Source organism: Anolis carolinensis, chromosome 6, assembly GCF_035594765.1.
Source record: "Anolis carolinensis isolate JA03-04 chromosome 6, rAnoCar3.1.pri, whole genome shotgun sequence".
Classification (NCBI taxonomy): Eukaryota; Metazoa; Chordata; class Lepidosauria; order Squamata; family Dactyloidae; genus Anolis; species Anolis carolinensis.
This window is the reverse complement of record NC_085846.1, coordinates 8,730,489-8,747,543: the sequence shown is the minus strand read 5'-3', so window position 1 is coordinate 8,747,543 and position 17,055 is coordinate 8,730,489. Positions and strand designations below refer to the sequence as shown.

General features: G+C 39.9%; 1 protein-coding gene and 1 gene segment (V, D, J or C); both read left to right on the top strand.

Annotated features, from left to right (window-relative positions):
- The first annotated feature begins 2,773 nt into the window (after positions 1-2,773).
- The window catches only part of LOC107983540 (immunoglobulin mu heavy chain-like), a 55,597-nt gene continuing 41,315 nt past the window's right edge, over positions 2,774-17,055 (top strand). Inside the window, exons 1-5 of the mRNA XM_062957065.1 lie at positions 2,774-2,844; positions 2,952-3,343; positions 9,439-9,451; positions 9,543-9,748; positions 11,236-11,500. Coding sequence (XP_062813135.1) covers positions 2,793-2,844; positions 2,952-3,343; positions 9,439-9,451; positions 9,543-9,748; positions 11,236-11,500 — 928 coding nt within the window. The 5' untranslated portion in view covers positions 2,774-2,792. The remainder of the gene's footprint in view (positions 2,845-2,951; positions 3,344-9,438; positions 9,452-9,542; positions 9,749-11,235; positions 11,501-17,055) is intronic.
- Positions 9,354-9,934, top strand: LOC107983541 (Ig heavy chain V region 3-6-like). The segment is given in 2 exon segments: positions 9,354-9,451; positions 9,543-9,934. Coding segments are annotated over 2 exon segments (417 nt in total).

Below are 17,055 nucleotides of genomic sequence, written 5' to 3'. Positions count from 1 at the left end.
CACTATCATTGACACCCCATTGAGCACCCTCAATATTTCACATCTCTTCATTAGCCCAATTGCACTGATTCCGGTTCATGATCCCACAATCATACTTCCACATATCTTCATAACCCTGCTTTCCTCAATTACTGCTGTTCCTTGATTTTTAATTTTAGCGAAACTGTATAGTTCCAGGATTTAAAAGCAAAAAGGGCAAATAACAATATAAAAGGAAAGGAAAAAAGCAAGCTTGGGTGTAGGACACTGGAAGAGGAGGATAATTTTCCCCTCTCCCAGAAGACACTTTATTGCCAGCATGCTGGCACAGAAGTGGAAGGAATCCTTTATACTAAGTTACATGATGCTCATGTGTGGGATTGTGAGCTACTGTCAGGTTTTATCTCTTGAGGCATGAAAATCACAGGGGAAAAGCAGACTAGAAGCAAGATGTATATGATTCAATAGGGACCGTCACCTCTATGATGCCAGTTTTCCTGCCACATGCAATAACATTCTTAAAATGTGCTCTACAGTACTAAATCTACACAGCCCTCCCTGTTTGACTTTATTACATTAAACTTCTCATCCCCCCCCCCCCCTACTCACATTATTTCACTGTCTTCATAGGCCTGTCCCCTTGCAAACCTACACTCCAGCAAAGTCTAAGAAAAGGAAGAACTGGTGCTGAGATTGAGCAATGTGTCCCTCTCAATTGGCTTTTTCACACAACCTTTTAGCAAAGCAAACTTTATGCAAATTCCCTCGTGGTCTTCCAGTTCAAATAGTAGCCACAAACAGTGGGGAGAAGTTTAGCTTAAGACTTAAGAGTTCAGTTGAAAAGCAGTATTACCATTTCCAGTATTTTCATTCTATTTGCTCCCTTCTGGAGTTGAAAGAGTATGACTTCTCTTTTCATTCCCCTTTTCCTCCTAATTCTGTTCACAGGTATGTGCCTTTATAATTCTCTTAGTCCCTCCTCCACTGCCTCAAAATAGATGGATATGAATAGAAATATGTAAACATTTATCTGAATGGTGCTAAATTAATATTTGTCTAGAATGGGGAATGGATACAATACTTGTAAAGAAGCATTTTAGGAATATACACTGTTTTATTAATTTTCCTTCCTTTTCTCCTCCTTCCCAACCAAACAGGGTCTTCATCCCAGATCCAGTTAACAGAATCTGGTAGGGGACTCTTGAAACCTGGAGAAACACTTGAACTGACCTGTACCGTTACTGGAGAGACCATCACTAGCAGCTACTGGTGGAATTGGGTGCAACAGGTTTCTGGGAAAGGACTAGAATGGATGGGAGGATGGGCTGGATCCTCATATTATTCTACAGCTTTGCGTGATCGACTCACCATCTCTGTGGATCCTTCCAAAACCAAGTACTTTCTCCGGCTGTCCTCTCTGGTTGCTGCCGACAGTGGCATGTACTACTGTGCAAGGGGCACAGAAAGACAGACTGAAGCAAGGATTGTACAAAAATGGAAAGTGGGCTTGAACAATACTATGAGAAGACAATAAGAGTACTGGTTCTATATATATATATATATATATATATATATATATATATATATATATATATAATTTGTTGTTTCATTACTTGGCCTTGAAGGCCCTCAAAGCATCCTAGAACCAAAAGTTTCTTGATAAGCACATAAGCGCATCCATTTTATCCAAGGTCACAGTGAACTGAACTAAGAATTCCTTTAATCTTAATTCCTTTGAGTCTCCTTATGGAGAGAAAAAGCGGGATATAAATAAACATCATAACAACAACAGCAGCAGCAGCAACAACAACAACAACAACAACATTACTATCGATAATAAAATGGATCAGCTTTCAGGAGCAGGATCTCCATTATGGTTGATGCTTCCAGGAATGAATATTATCTGCAGCTGAGTTCCATGACAACTGCAGACTTGGGCATATATTAAAGTGCGAGAGACACAGTGACACAGCATAAATCTTTACAAAAAAGAAGTGTGATTTTGCACAGGGAAAAATATTCCAAGGTAGACCAGGAAGAGCTGTAATTGAGGGATTAAACAAATTCACACATGATTGATTTGCATTGAGAATAATGTTTATTTTGCAGGAAATAACATTTAAATAAAAATAAATATAAAAAATTAAAAAGATCTAGCATGTTGTAGTGGTTTGACTACAACTCTGAAAACTAAGGCTCAAATCCCCACTCATGCTTGTGAAACTACAAACTCACCATGGAAAGTCTTCAAAAATTGCAATTTTCACCCTGCCTCATGTAATGGGAAAAGTCAAACCTATAATTCAGAATCTATCGTGTCAATATAAAATATAAAATTGGACACTTTCCCCGAAACAGACTCGGCACCATGAAGAATGCTTTTAAGACTTAAAGTAAAATCTGGACTGTCAACAACTGTCCTACACAGCACATCAGTGAAAATACTTCAAGCCATTGTGTCAAGCTCAGTGCCACAGACGTTAGGGTGGACCATATGGCAAACATGGGGTGGGGGCTCTTCATCCTGCAGAAGTGGGATAAGGTAAGGTGCCTCCTTCCCTCCTCATACTGTAGAATTCTGGTAACAGATACAAATAGTAAATTCTCTTCAGTCCAGAGATTATCATTTCTGGGGTTTGTTGTTTCTCAAGGGAAATGAGCCCATATTAATACTGACTTCTCTTGCATGGCCCACCTTATGCAAAACCAAGAGCATTTTCACGTCCTACTTATTTCCTGAAAGTGTCTCTCCTCACACACATTTCCTGCTGTGGCTCCCCAAGTCCTTTCTAGATCCCACTGATTCTGTCACTATGCCCCACTCATTGTGGGCAATACTTATTGCACTGGCTGCCTTTTCCTCAAGTGCGTTGGGTTGTACATGCATTCCTTTCTTTGTGAAATTTCAAGCCATGGCTTGGTGTTCTTTCTTTTGAAATCTCAACCTTTTCTCTTGTGTCTCTTCTTCCCAGGTGTTCACTCTCAGGTGGTGCTGACCCAGTCAAGTGGAGCATTGAAAAAACCTGGAGAATCCCATGAGATGATCTGTGGGACCAGTGGATTTACTCTCAGCAGCACCTGGATGAGCTGGGTCAGACAGAAACCGGGCCAAGGATTGGAATGGCTTGTGTATTATTATGGTACTTCTTCTGGGCATAGTTATTATTCTTCCTCAATCCAAGGTCGATTCACAGCCTCTAAAAGTGGCTCCAACTTTTATCTACATATGACCAACCTGAAAATAGAGGATACTGCTGTATACTATTGTGCAAGAGACACAGTGAGAGAGACCACACCAAACTCCAGGCAAAAACCCTTTCATGCATTCATCCAGAAAAACATTATGTCACCGCCAGGCACCAAAGTAAACTGACAAACAGCTAAATTCATACAGAAGTAGTGCTAGAAAAAACATTATAGAATATGTGTTGTCGAAGGTTTTTATGGTCGGGATCACAGGGTTGTTGTCTGTTTTCCGGGCTGTATGGCCATGTTCCAGAAGTATTCTCTCCTGACGTTTCGCCCACAACCTCTGAGGATGCCTGCCATAGATGTGGGTGAAACGTCCAGAGAAAATACTTCTGGAAAATTGCCATACAGCCCAGAAAATATACAACAACCCCATTATGGAATAGTTAATGACAGTGAACAGCTGCTGTTCATTGATCTATATCCACCTGCTGTAGGTTGTGAAAGAATTCTTCTATTCAGAACCAGTATGGAAAATAAGCAATTTTCTTATTACATCTGTTTTTCTTATAGGATGTGTATTTTGAGACATTGCAAGGCAACTCAAGGTTTAATCTCCCCATTATAGCATTATGGTTCTAGAAATATGCCTCGGTCAGTACTAGGGAAGTGAGTTGATAGTTGCTATGAACCTTTTAAGGGAATACTTCAGCTGTTCATCCGAAATATAGTTATTTTCAAATCAGATTCTTCACCATCGGTTCTCTCACTTTTTGTTTTGGTCCTTTCCCTGAATCTAATCCATGAAAATCCAATCAGTTTCGTCTATGCCACCGCTGCCACCACTCCATATATATCTGGAGCTTGACCTTTTTGAGCTACCATAATGTAATAGCTCCTGCAGATGTTGAGCTATAATATGCATAATTCCTGGATTTTATGCATTCTCGCTGTGGCTGATAGGAATCAGAGACAAAAAATCCAATTTCAACATAATTTTTGTCATTATTTTTAATGTCCTAACTTCCAGAAATCTGCAAGAATGAAATATTTCCCTTTATGTGCATGATCATGTTCAGTTACAAATATCTTTTCAACCAATTTAACTTTTGGTATAAGAAAGAGTTTCCTGGATCTTGGATTCTTTTAAAGTGAAGCTCATGCAGATATAACAAAAGTGACAAATGTACTTCAGAGAGTAATGTCCTTCAGAGATCCAGAAAACAGACTGTAAACTTTTGTTTTCCAATTGCATCTATCGTGAATCTGGACAATCTGGTGTCAGCAAAAGGTAAGAGCATCTTCAGACTATTTGAAAACGTGGGCCTTCAACACACCTGCAAACCATATTTTGGCAGCAGTACCACAAAGACACTGGGCTTCTGCCAATTTGATTAATCATGACTTTGCTAATTCTCTAGAACCAAAGTTGACAGTTTTTCAGATTCAGATTGGTTTATAAATATTTCATTTGAAAAAGATGTGGTTATTTTGACATCTGCCTGACCTCGAGCAAACCCTTGCCTCACTATACCTCATACAGGTATAGTGAGGCCTTCTTGTGTCCCCCTCGGGGTAGAGAAAGGCGGGATATAAACATGGTAAATAAATATAGGGAGATAGAATACCAGCCCAAACCCTCAGTCTTCAAACAAGCGTGAATGGTTATGAGAAGATTGAAGCTTAAAATTATTTTAACAGTTTCAGGGCACCAAGTCATGGTTTTGAGATGCTTTATGTCAATACCTAGCATGTTGTTTTTATAACTCTGGATCTCTTGATAGATATAGAACTCTGTGTGTCAATAAGCCTGAATGGTTCAGTCAACTATGATGCTGGAATCTTGGGCTATAATTACTGGAAGAGAAAGATGGTGAGATTTATAGGAGAGATAATTGCTCTTTCCGTATATATCGTATGTGCTAAATGTGCTTGTCAAATGTTTTGATACGACCAATAGGCTAATCAATCAAACGTACTAAAACGTACTCTAGGAGAAATCATTGCTCTTTCCTGTAATCTCAGCCATAATCAAAATTTTTTAAAAAATATTCTCAGTGTATCTAGACCAAAGGTTTGATTCAGATTGGTTTGAACCTTGGGTAAACCCATGGGAGTCTTCTCCTACATTCACACATACTGTGAGTTGTTGGCCTTGGCCATGTTCCATTCTATCTTAGCACACACACGCACACAAATACCAAAAACATATTTTGGAGCTTGGTTTCTCCTTCTTGAGTCCTCCTACACTATGGAATTAATGCAGTTTGACACCACCTCAGTGTCATGCCTTGGTGCTATGAAATCATGGACTTTGTAGTTTGTTGAGACACCAGGATGTTTGGCATAGAAGGCTAAAAACCTTGTAAAACCACAACTTCCATGATCACATAGCACTGAGACATAGCAGTTAAAGTGGTGTCAAACTAAATTTATTCTACAGTGTAGATGCACCCAAGATCTTTCTCCAAAGATGATAAATCCTCAATAGATTATTATACTATCCCAATACAACCTATTTTCCCACAACCTTGGCAATATTTAAAACTTTTTTCTGCATTCCTATCATTTAGAGTATTTTTTTTTAAAAAAAAATGGTCTCCTAAAAGTACTCAAGCTCTCTTCCAGCAGGTGGAAGCAGAGCCATTGTATATGAAGTTTAAATGTTCACTTTCATTTATCTAGTTAATTTCATATTAAATCTCTCTTTTTGCTGCAACAGCAACTATCCAGCAAATTCTACCATCTTATTTTTAGAGTTAATGCTTGATGAAAAAGAAATGTAATGCAAGTCAAAGGAGAATATGACTTGAACGTGAATTAGACTGGACTTGTCTATGGATTGCATTCTCATATTATAGAAAGTCAAGAGTTAACTTTTGCAAGAAGAGCTAGGTTTTCATTGGTTATCTGTAATTCTTCAGTGGGATCATCACTGTTTACATGAAGAAGAGAGTTTTTAAAACCTGCTATTGCAATTGCAATAGGAATTATCTTGATTCCTTGAGCTGAAATCTTAGAGAAATGTCTAAAATGGTAGACAATAGGCTTGGTAGTGTGTTCTGGATAGAAATTGGAGGCATGTATGTATGTGTAGCAATCAGAGTGTTCTCAATAAAGTGTGATATTTTGACATCCATTGTACAATTGCACAGCAGTGTCAAAATAGTGAATGTATTATTTGGATAGTTGCATGCTCAGATTGATGGTAAAGTGGAATAAAAAAAGAAGAAGAAAAGTGATGGTAAAGTGGAATAGTTGAAATGCTGATGGAAATTCTCAAGAGATTGCTTTCCATGTAGCCGAATTACAAATACATCACCAAGAGCTTGCTGTCAGAGGAGAGGTTTTGTGATGCATATGCTGAAAACTGCATTGGGATAGCATATTTACCTTCCATAGTTATATGGTCTCAGGATCACACAGGACTAAACCTATTATTGGGCACTAGGACCTGAATATTTGCTTTTTACTTTTTAAAAATGGAGCCTGTTTCCTACAAAGAACAACAACAAACAGCCAAGACTAAAAGGGCTTTAAAAACTATTGTTGTCAAAAGTACATTCTTTTCCTGGCCAATGTCATCTTTCGAGGCAAAAAGTGCCCTATGTTGTTCTGACAGCTGGGATCCCCAGGTTATCTTGCATATTATGTATGATTCTGCATGTCACATGACTCTTCATTCAGCAAATAAAAAGCTCACTTTCATGGAAGCTTTCGCAGTTCTACCAAGCCTTGCCATTACTACCAACAGAGCCATTGTGTCCAGCTTCCTAACACCATGAACCCTTTTCTATGGATTTTCTTAGTGATGGTCCTCATTTCTTGTGAGTATCTAGAATTTGTGGTGGAATCTCCATTGATACTACTGAAGACCTTCATCCCTTTTGATCTTCATTCTCTCCTTCCTCTAGGTGCCCGTTCTGAGATCCAGCTTATCCAATCAAAATCCATGGCAGTGTCTCCAGGAGAAATGCTCCGCCTAAACTGTAAAGCCAAAGGCTTCTCTGTTTCAGATCGTATCTATCTGCACTGGGTCCGTCGTCCTCCAGGGAAAAGGATGGTATGGATGGGATTCGTAGATTGGACTGGTATCACATGGCGGAGTATCTATGCCCCATTCCTCCAGGGACGGATCACCATCTCGGCAGATACTTCCACAAATTCCTTCTCCTTGCAGCTGAGGTTCTTGACAGCTGAAGATACAGCCACATATTATTGTGCAAAAGCCACAGCAAGACAGAACTAAACAAAAACCTTCCTTGACAGATGCCAAACAGATGAATAAGCACATGGGTACATCTATGCTGCAGAATTAACACAGTTTGACGTTACTTTAATTGCTGTGGCTTAGTCCCATGATTGCTCTCATTTTCTGGATGGGAAATAAGACAGACAGATACAAACTAGAAACATCTTATCCAGAAAACATACTAGAAAATACAGGAGAAGGAATAAGAAATGCCAGTCAGCCTCCTACCTCCTAGCCTTTAGAAGAAAGATTAAAATTTGGCTGTGAGATCGAGCCTTCGGAGAATAGTGCAGTGCACTTAACAGATTTGAAATACATAGAATGACTATGGAATGGCTTGGACTATGACTATGACTGGTATGATTTTAATATGGAATTGAATGTTTTTAAATGTCTGTTTTAATTTTAATCTAATTTAATTTAAATTTTTTGGAATTTTATGTGGTTTAAGGTATTGAATAATTGCCTCTATGTAAGCTTAGAACCAATAGTTTCTTGATAAGCACATACACACATTCATTTTTATCCAAGGTCCTTGCAGAAGAACAGTGAACTAAACTAAGAACTCCTTTAATCAAAACCACAATCCAGGGAAATATTACACCTATATTACACACAGAAAGGCAAGAGATGGGCAATCGTAGTAGTCAAGTGTGAACATGTAACTCATGTGTTATCATGAGATGGAATCAAGTAAACATGATACATTGACTCATTGTCCAAGGGCTTTTGAGGTAAGAGTGTTTTTGAGTGTTTCTCATTACCATCTGCTGTGCACAGCTAACAAGAATTGGTTATACTAATCTTTGCATGTAGGTAGTATTACAAGTAGTCCCCAAGTTTCAAAATAGATAGTCTGTAGGTTTGTTCTTTAGTTGAATTTGTATGTAAGTCAGATCAGATGCATTTTAGATGTAACTACAGCCATACACACACACACACACACACACACACACACATCCTTTGGATAGCATAGGTAAATGTAAAGGTTTCCCCTGACACTTAGTCAAGTCGTGTCTGACTCTTTGGGTTGGTGCTCATCTCCATTTCTAAGCCGAAGAACCGGCGTTGTCCATAGACACCTCCAAGGTCATGTGGCAGGCATGACTGCATGGAGCGCCATTACCTTCCCGCCAGAGTGGTACCTATTGATCTACTCACACTGGCATGTTTTCGAACTGCTAAGTTGGCAGGAGCTGGAGCAACAGCGGGCGCTCACTCCGCTCCCAGGATTTGAACCTGGGACCTTTCGGTCTGCAAGTTCAGCAGCTCAGTGCTTTAACACACTTTGCCACCAGGGCACCATTTGGATAGCATAGAGAAGGGTTAACACTGCTGTGACTGTCTGTACCCTGTTCACAAGGTTTGATTTCACTTTCTGTTTCGGTAATTTTTGGATTTTGAAAAATTTGACTTGTAGTGGAAGCAAGGATTGGTGATAAAGCTTCAGTGGGGGGATTTTCCCTTCTCTCACTTCCTGTTGTCTCACCCTGTTCTTAACTATGAGTCATTTGTAAGTCAGATGTTTGTAACTCGGGAACTTCCTGTACATGATTTTACATTGTATTCTCCATTTTTAATCTTTTAAATTTGCTAAAAAAAATTTCAATTTTCAAAGTACTATTTGTATGTGAACTGAGTGTGGACTTTCACACATGACAAAAAAGTGAAACTTCTTTCATAAAGGAATTTACACATATGTAAGACACCAACTAAATTCTGATCACCATCTCTGACAGCAAGACAACAAACCCAGTCCCTATTTTGGGAAATACTTGGAGGCTTCCTTGCAAGAATGCTTGCTTATATACTTTCTTCTTCACCTTCAATGCAAACCGAGAGTAGAAATGTAAGGCTTCCTATATGCAAATTTCAGATTCTTCCTGTTTAAATGGACTCACTAAATGTTGCACCATGAACTAGTCAATTTCTATCTATTCTGTATCACATTTGGGAGCAGGAGGTGGAAAGAGCAGTGTGTAGAGATGAGATTCATCCTGCCTTTTCTTATTCTGCAGTGCGCCTCACATGGTGAGAATTCATACAGGGAGAGGGGAGAAAAATGTTGAACATAACGCCAAGATCAAAAGAATGATTGTTCTACTTCTTCCTTTTTTTGTAGGTGTCCTTTCCAGCCCACAGCTCACCCAGTCTGGCCCAGAACTGGTGATACCTGGAGGGTCTTTCAAGCTGACCTGCACCATAACTGGTGCCCAAGCTAGTGGCAATTATTGGGGCTGGATCCGACAAGCTGTAGGAAAGAGTCTAGAATGGCTGGGCAACATTCGGCGTGCAGGAGATGGAGGAAACGACTACAATCCAGCCTTTGTTAGTCGAATCTCCATTAGCAGAGACACCTCCAAAAATGCAGTATACCTTCACCTGAACTCTCTGACAGCTGCAGACACTGCTGTGTATTATTGTGCAAGATACACAGTGAACCAGACCAAAGGAGCATCCATGCAAAAACCTCACTCAGCTGGATCATTATAAGAGTACACGTAGTCTTATTAAAAAAATGCCAATCTTAATTTATCAAGTATTGGCTCCTATGAGCAATGGTTATGTTGATCCAGATGCAACGGACAATTCCACACGGCCCACCCCTGAGAAGGCCCTGTCTCTCATCCCCACCAATTGCACTTGCGAGGATGGTGGGACCAAGAGCAGGGCCTTCCCCAACGATCTTAATCTCCAAGGTGGATCACAGAGGGAGATAGGTTTGGACAGGAAAGCTGGGCTGGAACATCTCTTCATTAGCCCAATTGCCCTGATTCCCCAATTCAAGGTCTCACAATCATACTTCTACGTGTCTCCATAATCCTGCTTTCCTAAATTACTGCTGTTCCTTGAATTTTAATTTCTTTATTTTTAATTAATATGAAAGAAAAGGAAAACAGCTAGCTTGTGTGTGGTGTGTAGAGGGAGGGGGAGTGGAAGAAGAGGACAATTTTCCCCTCCCCCAGAAGTGGAAGAATCCTTCATACCAAGGTAGCCATGTGTGGGATTGTGAGCTACTGTCAGATATTATCTCTTGGTTTAGCTTATCCTGGGGCATGAGAATCACAGGGGGGAAGCAGACCAAAAGCAAGATGTATACACTATCATTCAATAAGTACCATCACCTCTATTATGCCAGTTAGCCTGCCCCATGCAATGACATTTTAAATGTGCTTTACAGTACTAAATCTGCAACATAACTTCCTGTTTGACTTTATTATATTAAACTTCTCATTCATGATCCCCCCACTCACATTATTTCACTGTCTTCATAGGCCTGACCCCTTGCAAGCCTAGACTCCAATACAGTCTAAGAATAGGAAGAATTGATGCTGAGACTGAGCAACATGTCCCTCTCAACTGGCTTTTTCACACAACTTTATAGCAAAGCAAACTTTATGCAAATTCCCTCGTGGTCTTCCAGTTCAAATAATGGCTCCAGATAGTGGGGAGAAGTTTAGCTTAAGACTTAAGAGTTCAGTTGAAAGCAATATTATCAATACCAGTCTTTTCATTCTGTTTGCTCTCTTCTGGAATTGAAAGAATATGTCTTTTCTTTCAATTCCCTTTTTCCTCTTGACTCTGTTCACAGGTATGTGCTTTTATCATTCTCTTAGTCCCTCCTCCACTGCCTCAAAATAGATGAATATGAATAGAAATACGTAAACATTTATCTGAATGGTGATAAATTAATATTTGTCTAGAATGGGAAATAGATACAATACTTGTAAAGAAGCATTTTAGGAATATACACTGTTTTATTAATTTTCCTTCCTTTTCTCCTCCTTCCCAACCAAACAGGGTCTTCATTCCAGATCCAGTTAACAGAATCTGGAAGGGGACTGTTGAAACCTGGAGAAACACTTGAACTGACCTGTAGTGTTACTGGAGAGACCATCACTAGCAGCTACTGGTGGGATTGGGTGCGACAGGTTTCTGGGAAAGGACTGGAATCGATGGGAGGATGGAGTGGAAGCTCCTACTATTCCCCAGCACTGCAAAATCGACTCACCATCTCTGTGGATCCTTCCAAAACCAAGTACTTTCTCCGGCTGTCCTCTCTGGTTGCTGCTGACAGTGGCATGTACTACTGTGCAAGGGGCACAGAGAGAACTGAAGCAGGGATTGTACAAAAATAGGAAGTAGACTTGAACAATGCTATGAGAAGAGAATAAGATTCCTGATTCTCCTTTTTTAAAAACAATAAAATAATATTTGTTGCTTCATTACTTGGCCTTGAAGGCCCTCAAAGCATCCTAGAACCAATAGTTTCTTGATAAGCACATACACACATCCATTTTTATCCAAGGTCCCAGCACAACAGTGAACTGAACTAAGAACTCCTTTAATCAAAACAACAAACCAGGAAAATATTACTCTATGTTACACACAAAAATGCAAGAAATGGGCAGTTGTTAGTAGTCAAGTGTGAACATGTAACTCAAATTAGATGTGTTATAATGAAACAGAATCAAGCAAACATGATGCATTGCTCAATGTCCTAAGGCTTTTGAGGTTAGAGACATTCTGGAGTGTGTTGTCGAAGGCTTTCATGGCCAGGATCACAGGGTTGTTGTATATGTGGCCATGTTCCAGAAGTATTCTCTCCTGACATTTCGCCCACATCTATGGCAGACATCCTCAGAGGCTGTGAGGCATGGACAAACTAGGCAAGGAAAGGAAAAAATATATATCTGTGGAGAGTCCAGGGTGTGGCAAGAGTCCTTTGTCACTGGGAAGCCAGCATTAATGTTTCAGTTAATCACCCTAATTAGCATTGGAAAGGTTTTGTCTCTTGCCTGGGGGCCATCCTTTGTTCAGTCATTAGCCGTCCTTGGGGCTCCTCTGCCCTCAGAGTGTTGGTTCCCATCTACTGTTTTGATTTTAGAGTTTTTTAATACTGGTAGCCAGATTTTGTTCATTTTCATGGTTTCCTCCTTTCTTTTGAATTTGTCCACATGCTTATGGATTTCAATGGCTTCTCTGTGTAGTCTGACATGATAGTTGTTGGAATGGTCCAGCATTTCTGTGTTCTCAAATAATATACTGTGTCCAGGCTGGTTCATCAGGTGCTCTGCTATGGCTGATTTCTCTGGTTGAATTAGTCTGCAGTGCCTTTCATGTTCTTTGATTCTTGTTTGGGCGCTGCATTTGGTGGTCCCTATTCTGGGAGTGTTTTCCATCGCCATCTGTTGTGCGCTACTAACAAGAGAGAACTCATCCCACTTGGGAGGGAAAGCTAGGGGAATCATCTTTTTATTGTGTTTCATGCCTTTCCATGTTTAAAATAAATGGATAAGCTATTCAACCCCATCATATGTATTGGAGTCTGTCCATTTCTAGTTAAGTAATCTGCTCTCTGTACTATCACATGGGAAAGTGTAGCCTTCTGTGTCCATTTCATTTTCTTTTATTTTTTAAAGACTCCATCTTTAAAGTGTCTTTAAAGTGGTTAAAAGGTTACCCCGCTCCCTTATGACCCTGTTTGCTGTGGTTTTTATTTTTATGTCTTTCTCACCCCGAGTTTTAACTTAATGTTCATGTGGTCTGCCCTTGTTTTCATTGTCTCCTTCTTTTATTTTGTAATGGATATTATTATTTATTGTATTGCTTATTGTATTGTGATGTGCTGTTCTTTTATATTCTGTTTACATTGTATTGTTTTGGGCATGGCCCCATGTAAGCCACCCCGAGTCCCCGTTGGGAAGATGGTGGCGGGGTATAAATAAAGTATTATTATTATTATTATTATTATTATTATTATTATTATTATTAAAAGGGAGATCCTAAATTGTCATTCTGTCATTGTCTCTGAGACGTCTTCCACCACAACTACCCCTACTGCCTAGAAGGCATTTGACACTTTTAAGACTACATCCTATTGTTAATCTTGAAACAGATATATTTATGCAGTGTGGAAAATCCCTTACTTAAAAGATTGTTTTAAAACTTTCTCAAAGCTGGACATTACACAATAAATATATAATTTAGTAACTAACTTGTAAACAAGTTCATGCTAAGCTAGACCATAGTTGATACCACCTTTCAGGGGATACTGAGATTATTATCTTTAAAATGCCCTACTAAGACATTTTTATCCATCCAGGCACTCTAGATACTGTTTGTTTTATTTATTACTGCTCCTTAATGTTGTTGTTTTTTGCTTGCTATTTTTATAATTGCTAATTTTAAATCTGTTTGGGGAAAGAGAGAGAAAAATCTAGGAGACCAAACCGCATTTCCTCTAGCTTGAGAACATCACCACAACTTCACAGAAGACTTCAGCTTTAAAGCAGTACTGTCTTTTCTGTCCTTCTTAAATATGTTTTCCTTCTTAAACATAATGCTGGGTTGTTTTCTTTTTATGCAAATCTGCCACTCATATTTCCCTTTAAAGAGCACTTTCTCATATTGCTTTATTACGTGATTGAGTTCTATTTATTCTGTGTAAAAGAAAGAAAGAGGAACGAAGGAGGAAAAAGAAGAAAAAGATGAAATTCATAATGATTTCCCTCCTTTTCTTAAGCATCTCACCTGGTGAGAATTGTATGGATTGTGTAATAGCTTGAAGAAACCAAGGATAGTTTCATATAAACAGATTTATAAGAAGAATGTTTTCCATCTCAAACTTTTTTCTCCCTTGTAAGTACCTACAATCCCCATTCTTAAAGCCATCCTAAAGTGCCAGGGAACCACGATGAATAATTTAGAATGGGATTTGGGAGACTAAAGGAGGACCCAAATACCAGTTCTGGACCTCCACTCAAATCAGATGGAGGTCCAAACTTTGGGTCAGTTTTCCACCTTAGCCCCAGCAATATTATATAGGTGATAGTTGCTCTACAACATGCCATAAAGGCTAAGCAACACTTTTTTCCCATAAACTTTCTTGATTTGTTTCCTTTTGGGATCCAAGCTTATGAACTTGACAAAAAGGGACTCGGGTGTGGAACTCTAATTTCTTTCTTTTTTTTTCAAGGTGTTTCATCCACTCTGCAATTGACCCAGTCTGGGTCACTCATAGTAAACCCTGGAGGATCATTCAAGCTAACTTGCATTGTTTCTGGTGTTGAAGTAAGTGGCTGGTATTGGGGCTGGAATCGACAGTCTCCAGGGAAAAAGCTGGAATGGCTGGGCGGAATTAGTAGTACTGCAGCAGAAGCCCAAACCTACTACAATACAGCATTCAGCCATCGAATCGGAATCACCCGAGACACGTCTAAAAATGAATTCTATCTTCAGTTGTGTTCTCTGAACCCTGCAGATACTGCGGTTTATTATTGTGCAAGAGAAAGAAAAGGACACGATGAACTGGAGCAATGGAGCATCTGGACAAAAACCACAAGGGAGCTCAGGCATTTCCACACTTTTCGTATTTTATGATTGGTGGTCCATTGTCAAAGATTTCTTCACTGTTTCTCTGACAATGAAGCCAAAATAATTTATTCAAAAAAATAGGCAAATCAGTTTATGAACATGAAAGCAACCTACACCTTGTTAGTCCAGACTGGAATAGTCAATGAATCTGCTGAACTGGCTTATGTGTTGACTCACTGTGCATTCATTGATTTGGTGGAGACGAATTTACTCCACCCTGCTTTGCTCTGCTTTACTTCACTTCATTCTAATATGATCTGGTTGGAACTGAAGAACAGAACCCCAGATGATGATATGAATTTACTTGTTTATAACCCATTTTCCCCTGAACCCATTCCCAACTTGCATTACTGAGCAGCAGCTGCCTTCAAACTGCCTGTCATCTTATGGTGACCCCATGAATTTCACAGAATTTTCTTTGGCAAGGAATACTCAGAGGTAGTTTTGCCAGTTCCTTCATCTGAAATAGAACCTACAGGACTGGAGGTTGTCTCCCATCCAAGTAATAACCAGGACTGATTGTGATAAGTTTTTAAGATCAGACAGGACTGGGTGCCATTAGGGTTTTTAGGCCCTTGTATCTGGGACACGTATGTGTTTTCTTTACAGTGTTAATGAGAAGCATGTCGAAAGAAATCCATGTCAATGACATGTCATATGGTATGGGAAGGAGTAAATGATAGCCTTTAATATTTCAAATGTTTCAAATGGCACCACACAGCAGGAAAATGCCCCTCAGCAGACATCTTTCTTACAAGCTCCTGACAAAATCAAATACCTCATCACATTGAAGTCAAAATTGTGGGTGATAGCAAGGGGATTTGCCATGGATCGTGGCGAATCCAGCGGGGGGAACCCATTGCCCCACGCCCTGTATCGCCTGCATCGCCTCTTACCTCACCCCACAGGGCAAAGCATTGCCACCTAGTTTTCTCCCTTTTCTTCTCAATGAGAACACAAGAAACCTCCCGTGTTCTTGCTGCTGCCTCTTACGACAGTTTCACCTCACTTCAGAGACGGGGCCCCACTGGAAGTAGATCTATGTTGTCTGATGGGATCCGACAGGCTCCGTCCCTGATGTGAGGTGAAACTGTTGTAGGACAGGCAATTTTGCCCATATCATGAGGTGGCAACAATGTGTTGTGTTAACTATCTGCTCCTGAAAGGGAGAACAAATAATTTAATCAATTTTCGCCCCACAACCCAAGGCCTTCTAAATGTAAGAAGTGTTTGGAACCATGTCATGTAAAATGATAGTCTCCAGCAGCAGGAGGGAATCACAGAATTGGAAGAGACCACAAAGGATGTCCAACCTAACCCTCTGCCATGAAAAAGACACAGTCGAAGCACTCCTGTCAGATGGCCATCCAGTCTCTGCTTCTTGGCTGTCTTTCCCCATCATTAACCCTAATTAGGAATGGGAAGACAAGTGTGGATTTGAGAAGCTATAATCTTCCAGTTCCTTGGCTGCCTTTCTCTCATACCCTTCACAATGACAGTTATGAGTGTGTAACATAGAGTTACATATTTATAACTCATTTGTATTCACAACCCCACATCTTAAAGAATGTAGGGAACATTTAGTAGTGTAAAAATTTGCCAGTTCTAATTTATCAAGTATCAGTCACTGTGAGCAGTGATTGTGTGCTGTTAATCTGGATGCAACAGACTGCTTATTCCACTCGTACTCATGTCAGCAATCACCAAAATGAGGCATAATTGCAATAAGGGACTTGATTCTCTTGTGCCCCGGTCACTAAGAGAATATATCACTCATAGTAACTGATATCTGGCAATTTAGAACCAAGTGTGGAACACTCAGGCCAGAAAGCACAATTTAATGAATTTGTTGAGGAGAGTCTTGAGCATTGACTCTTAGGGCTCATCTATACATATACCACAATTGGAAGCCAGTCCTGAGCATTGCTGATTCAAATCAGCTCCAGATTCAGTTGAGTTTTTTACACACTCCACTTTCAAGTGAACACCAGTCTGATCAACTCCAGTTCTGCTCTGCTAGATGGTAAACCTTACCAGGAAAAGAGGAATGTGGGCCATGTGGGCTACAACCCACTTCAAATTGCTTCATGTCACAGCAACAGCCAGAGCAAAGCCAAGAAGGAGGAGAACTCTCTCTCTCCTCCCCCCTTCTTTTTCCATATCATGTAGGTGCCTTTGTCACAGGAACAAAAATAATGCAGCTCCAGTTTGTCCACTGCAGGCCTCATGAAAAGGGGACAGTGGGCAGTAGATCAGTA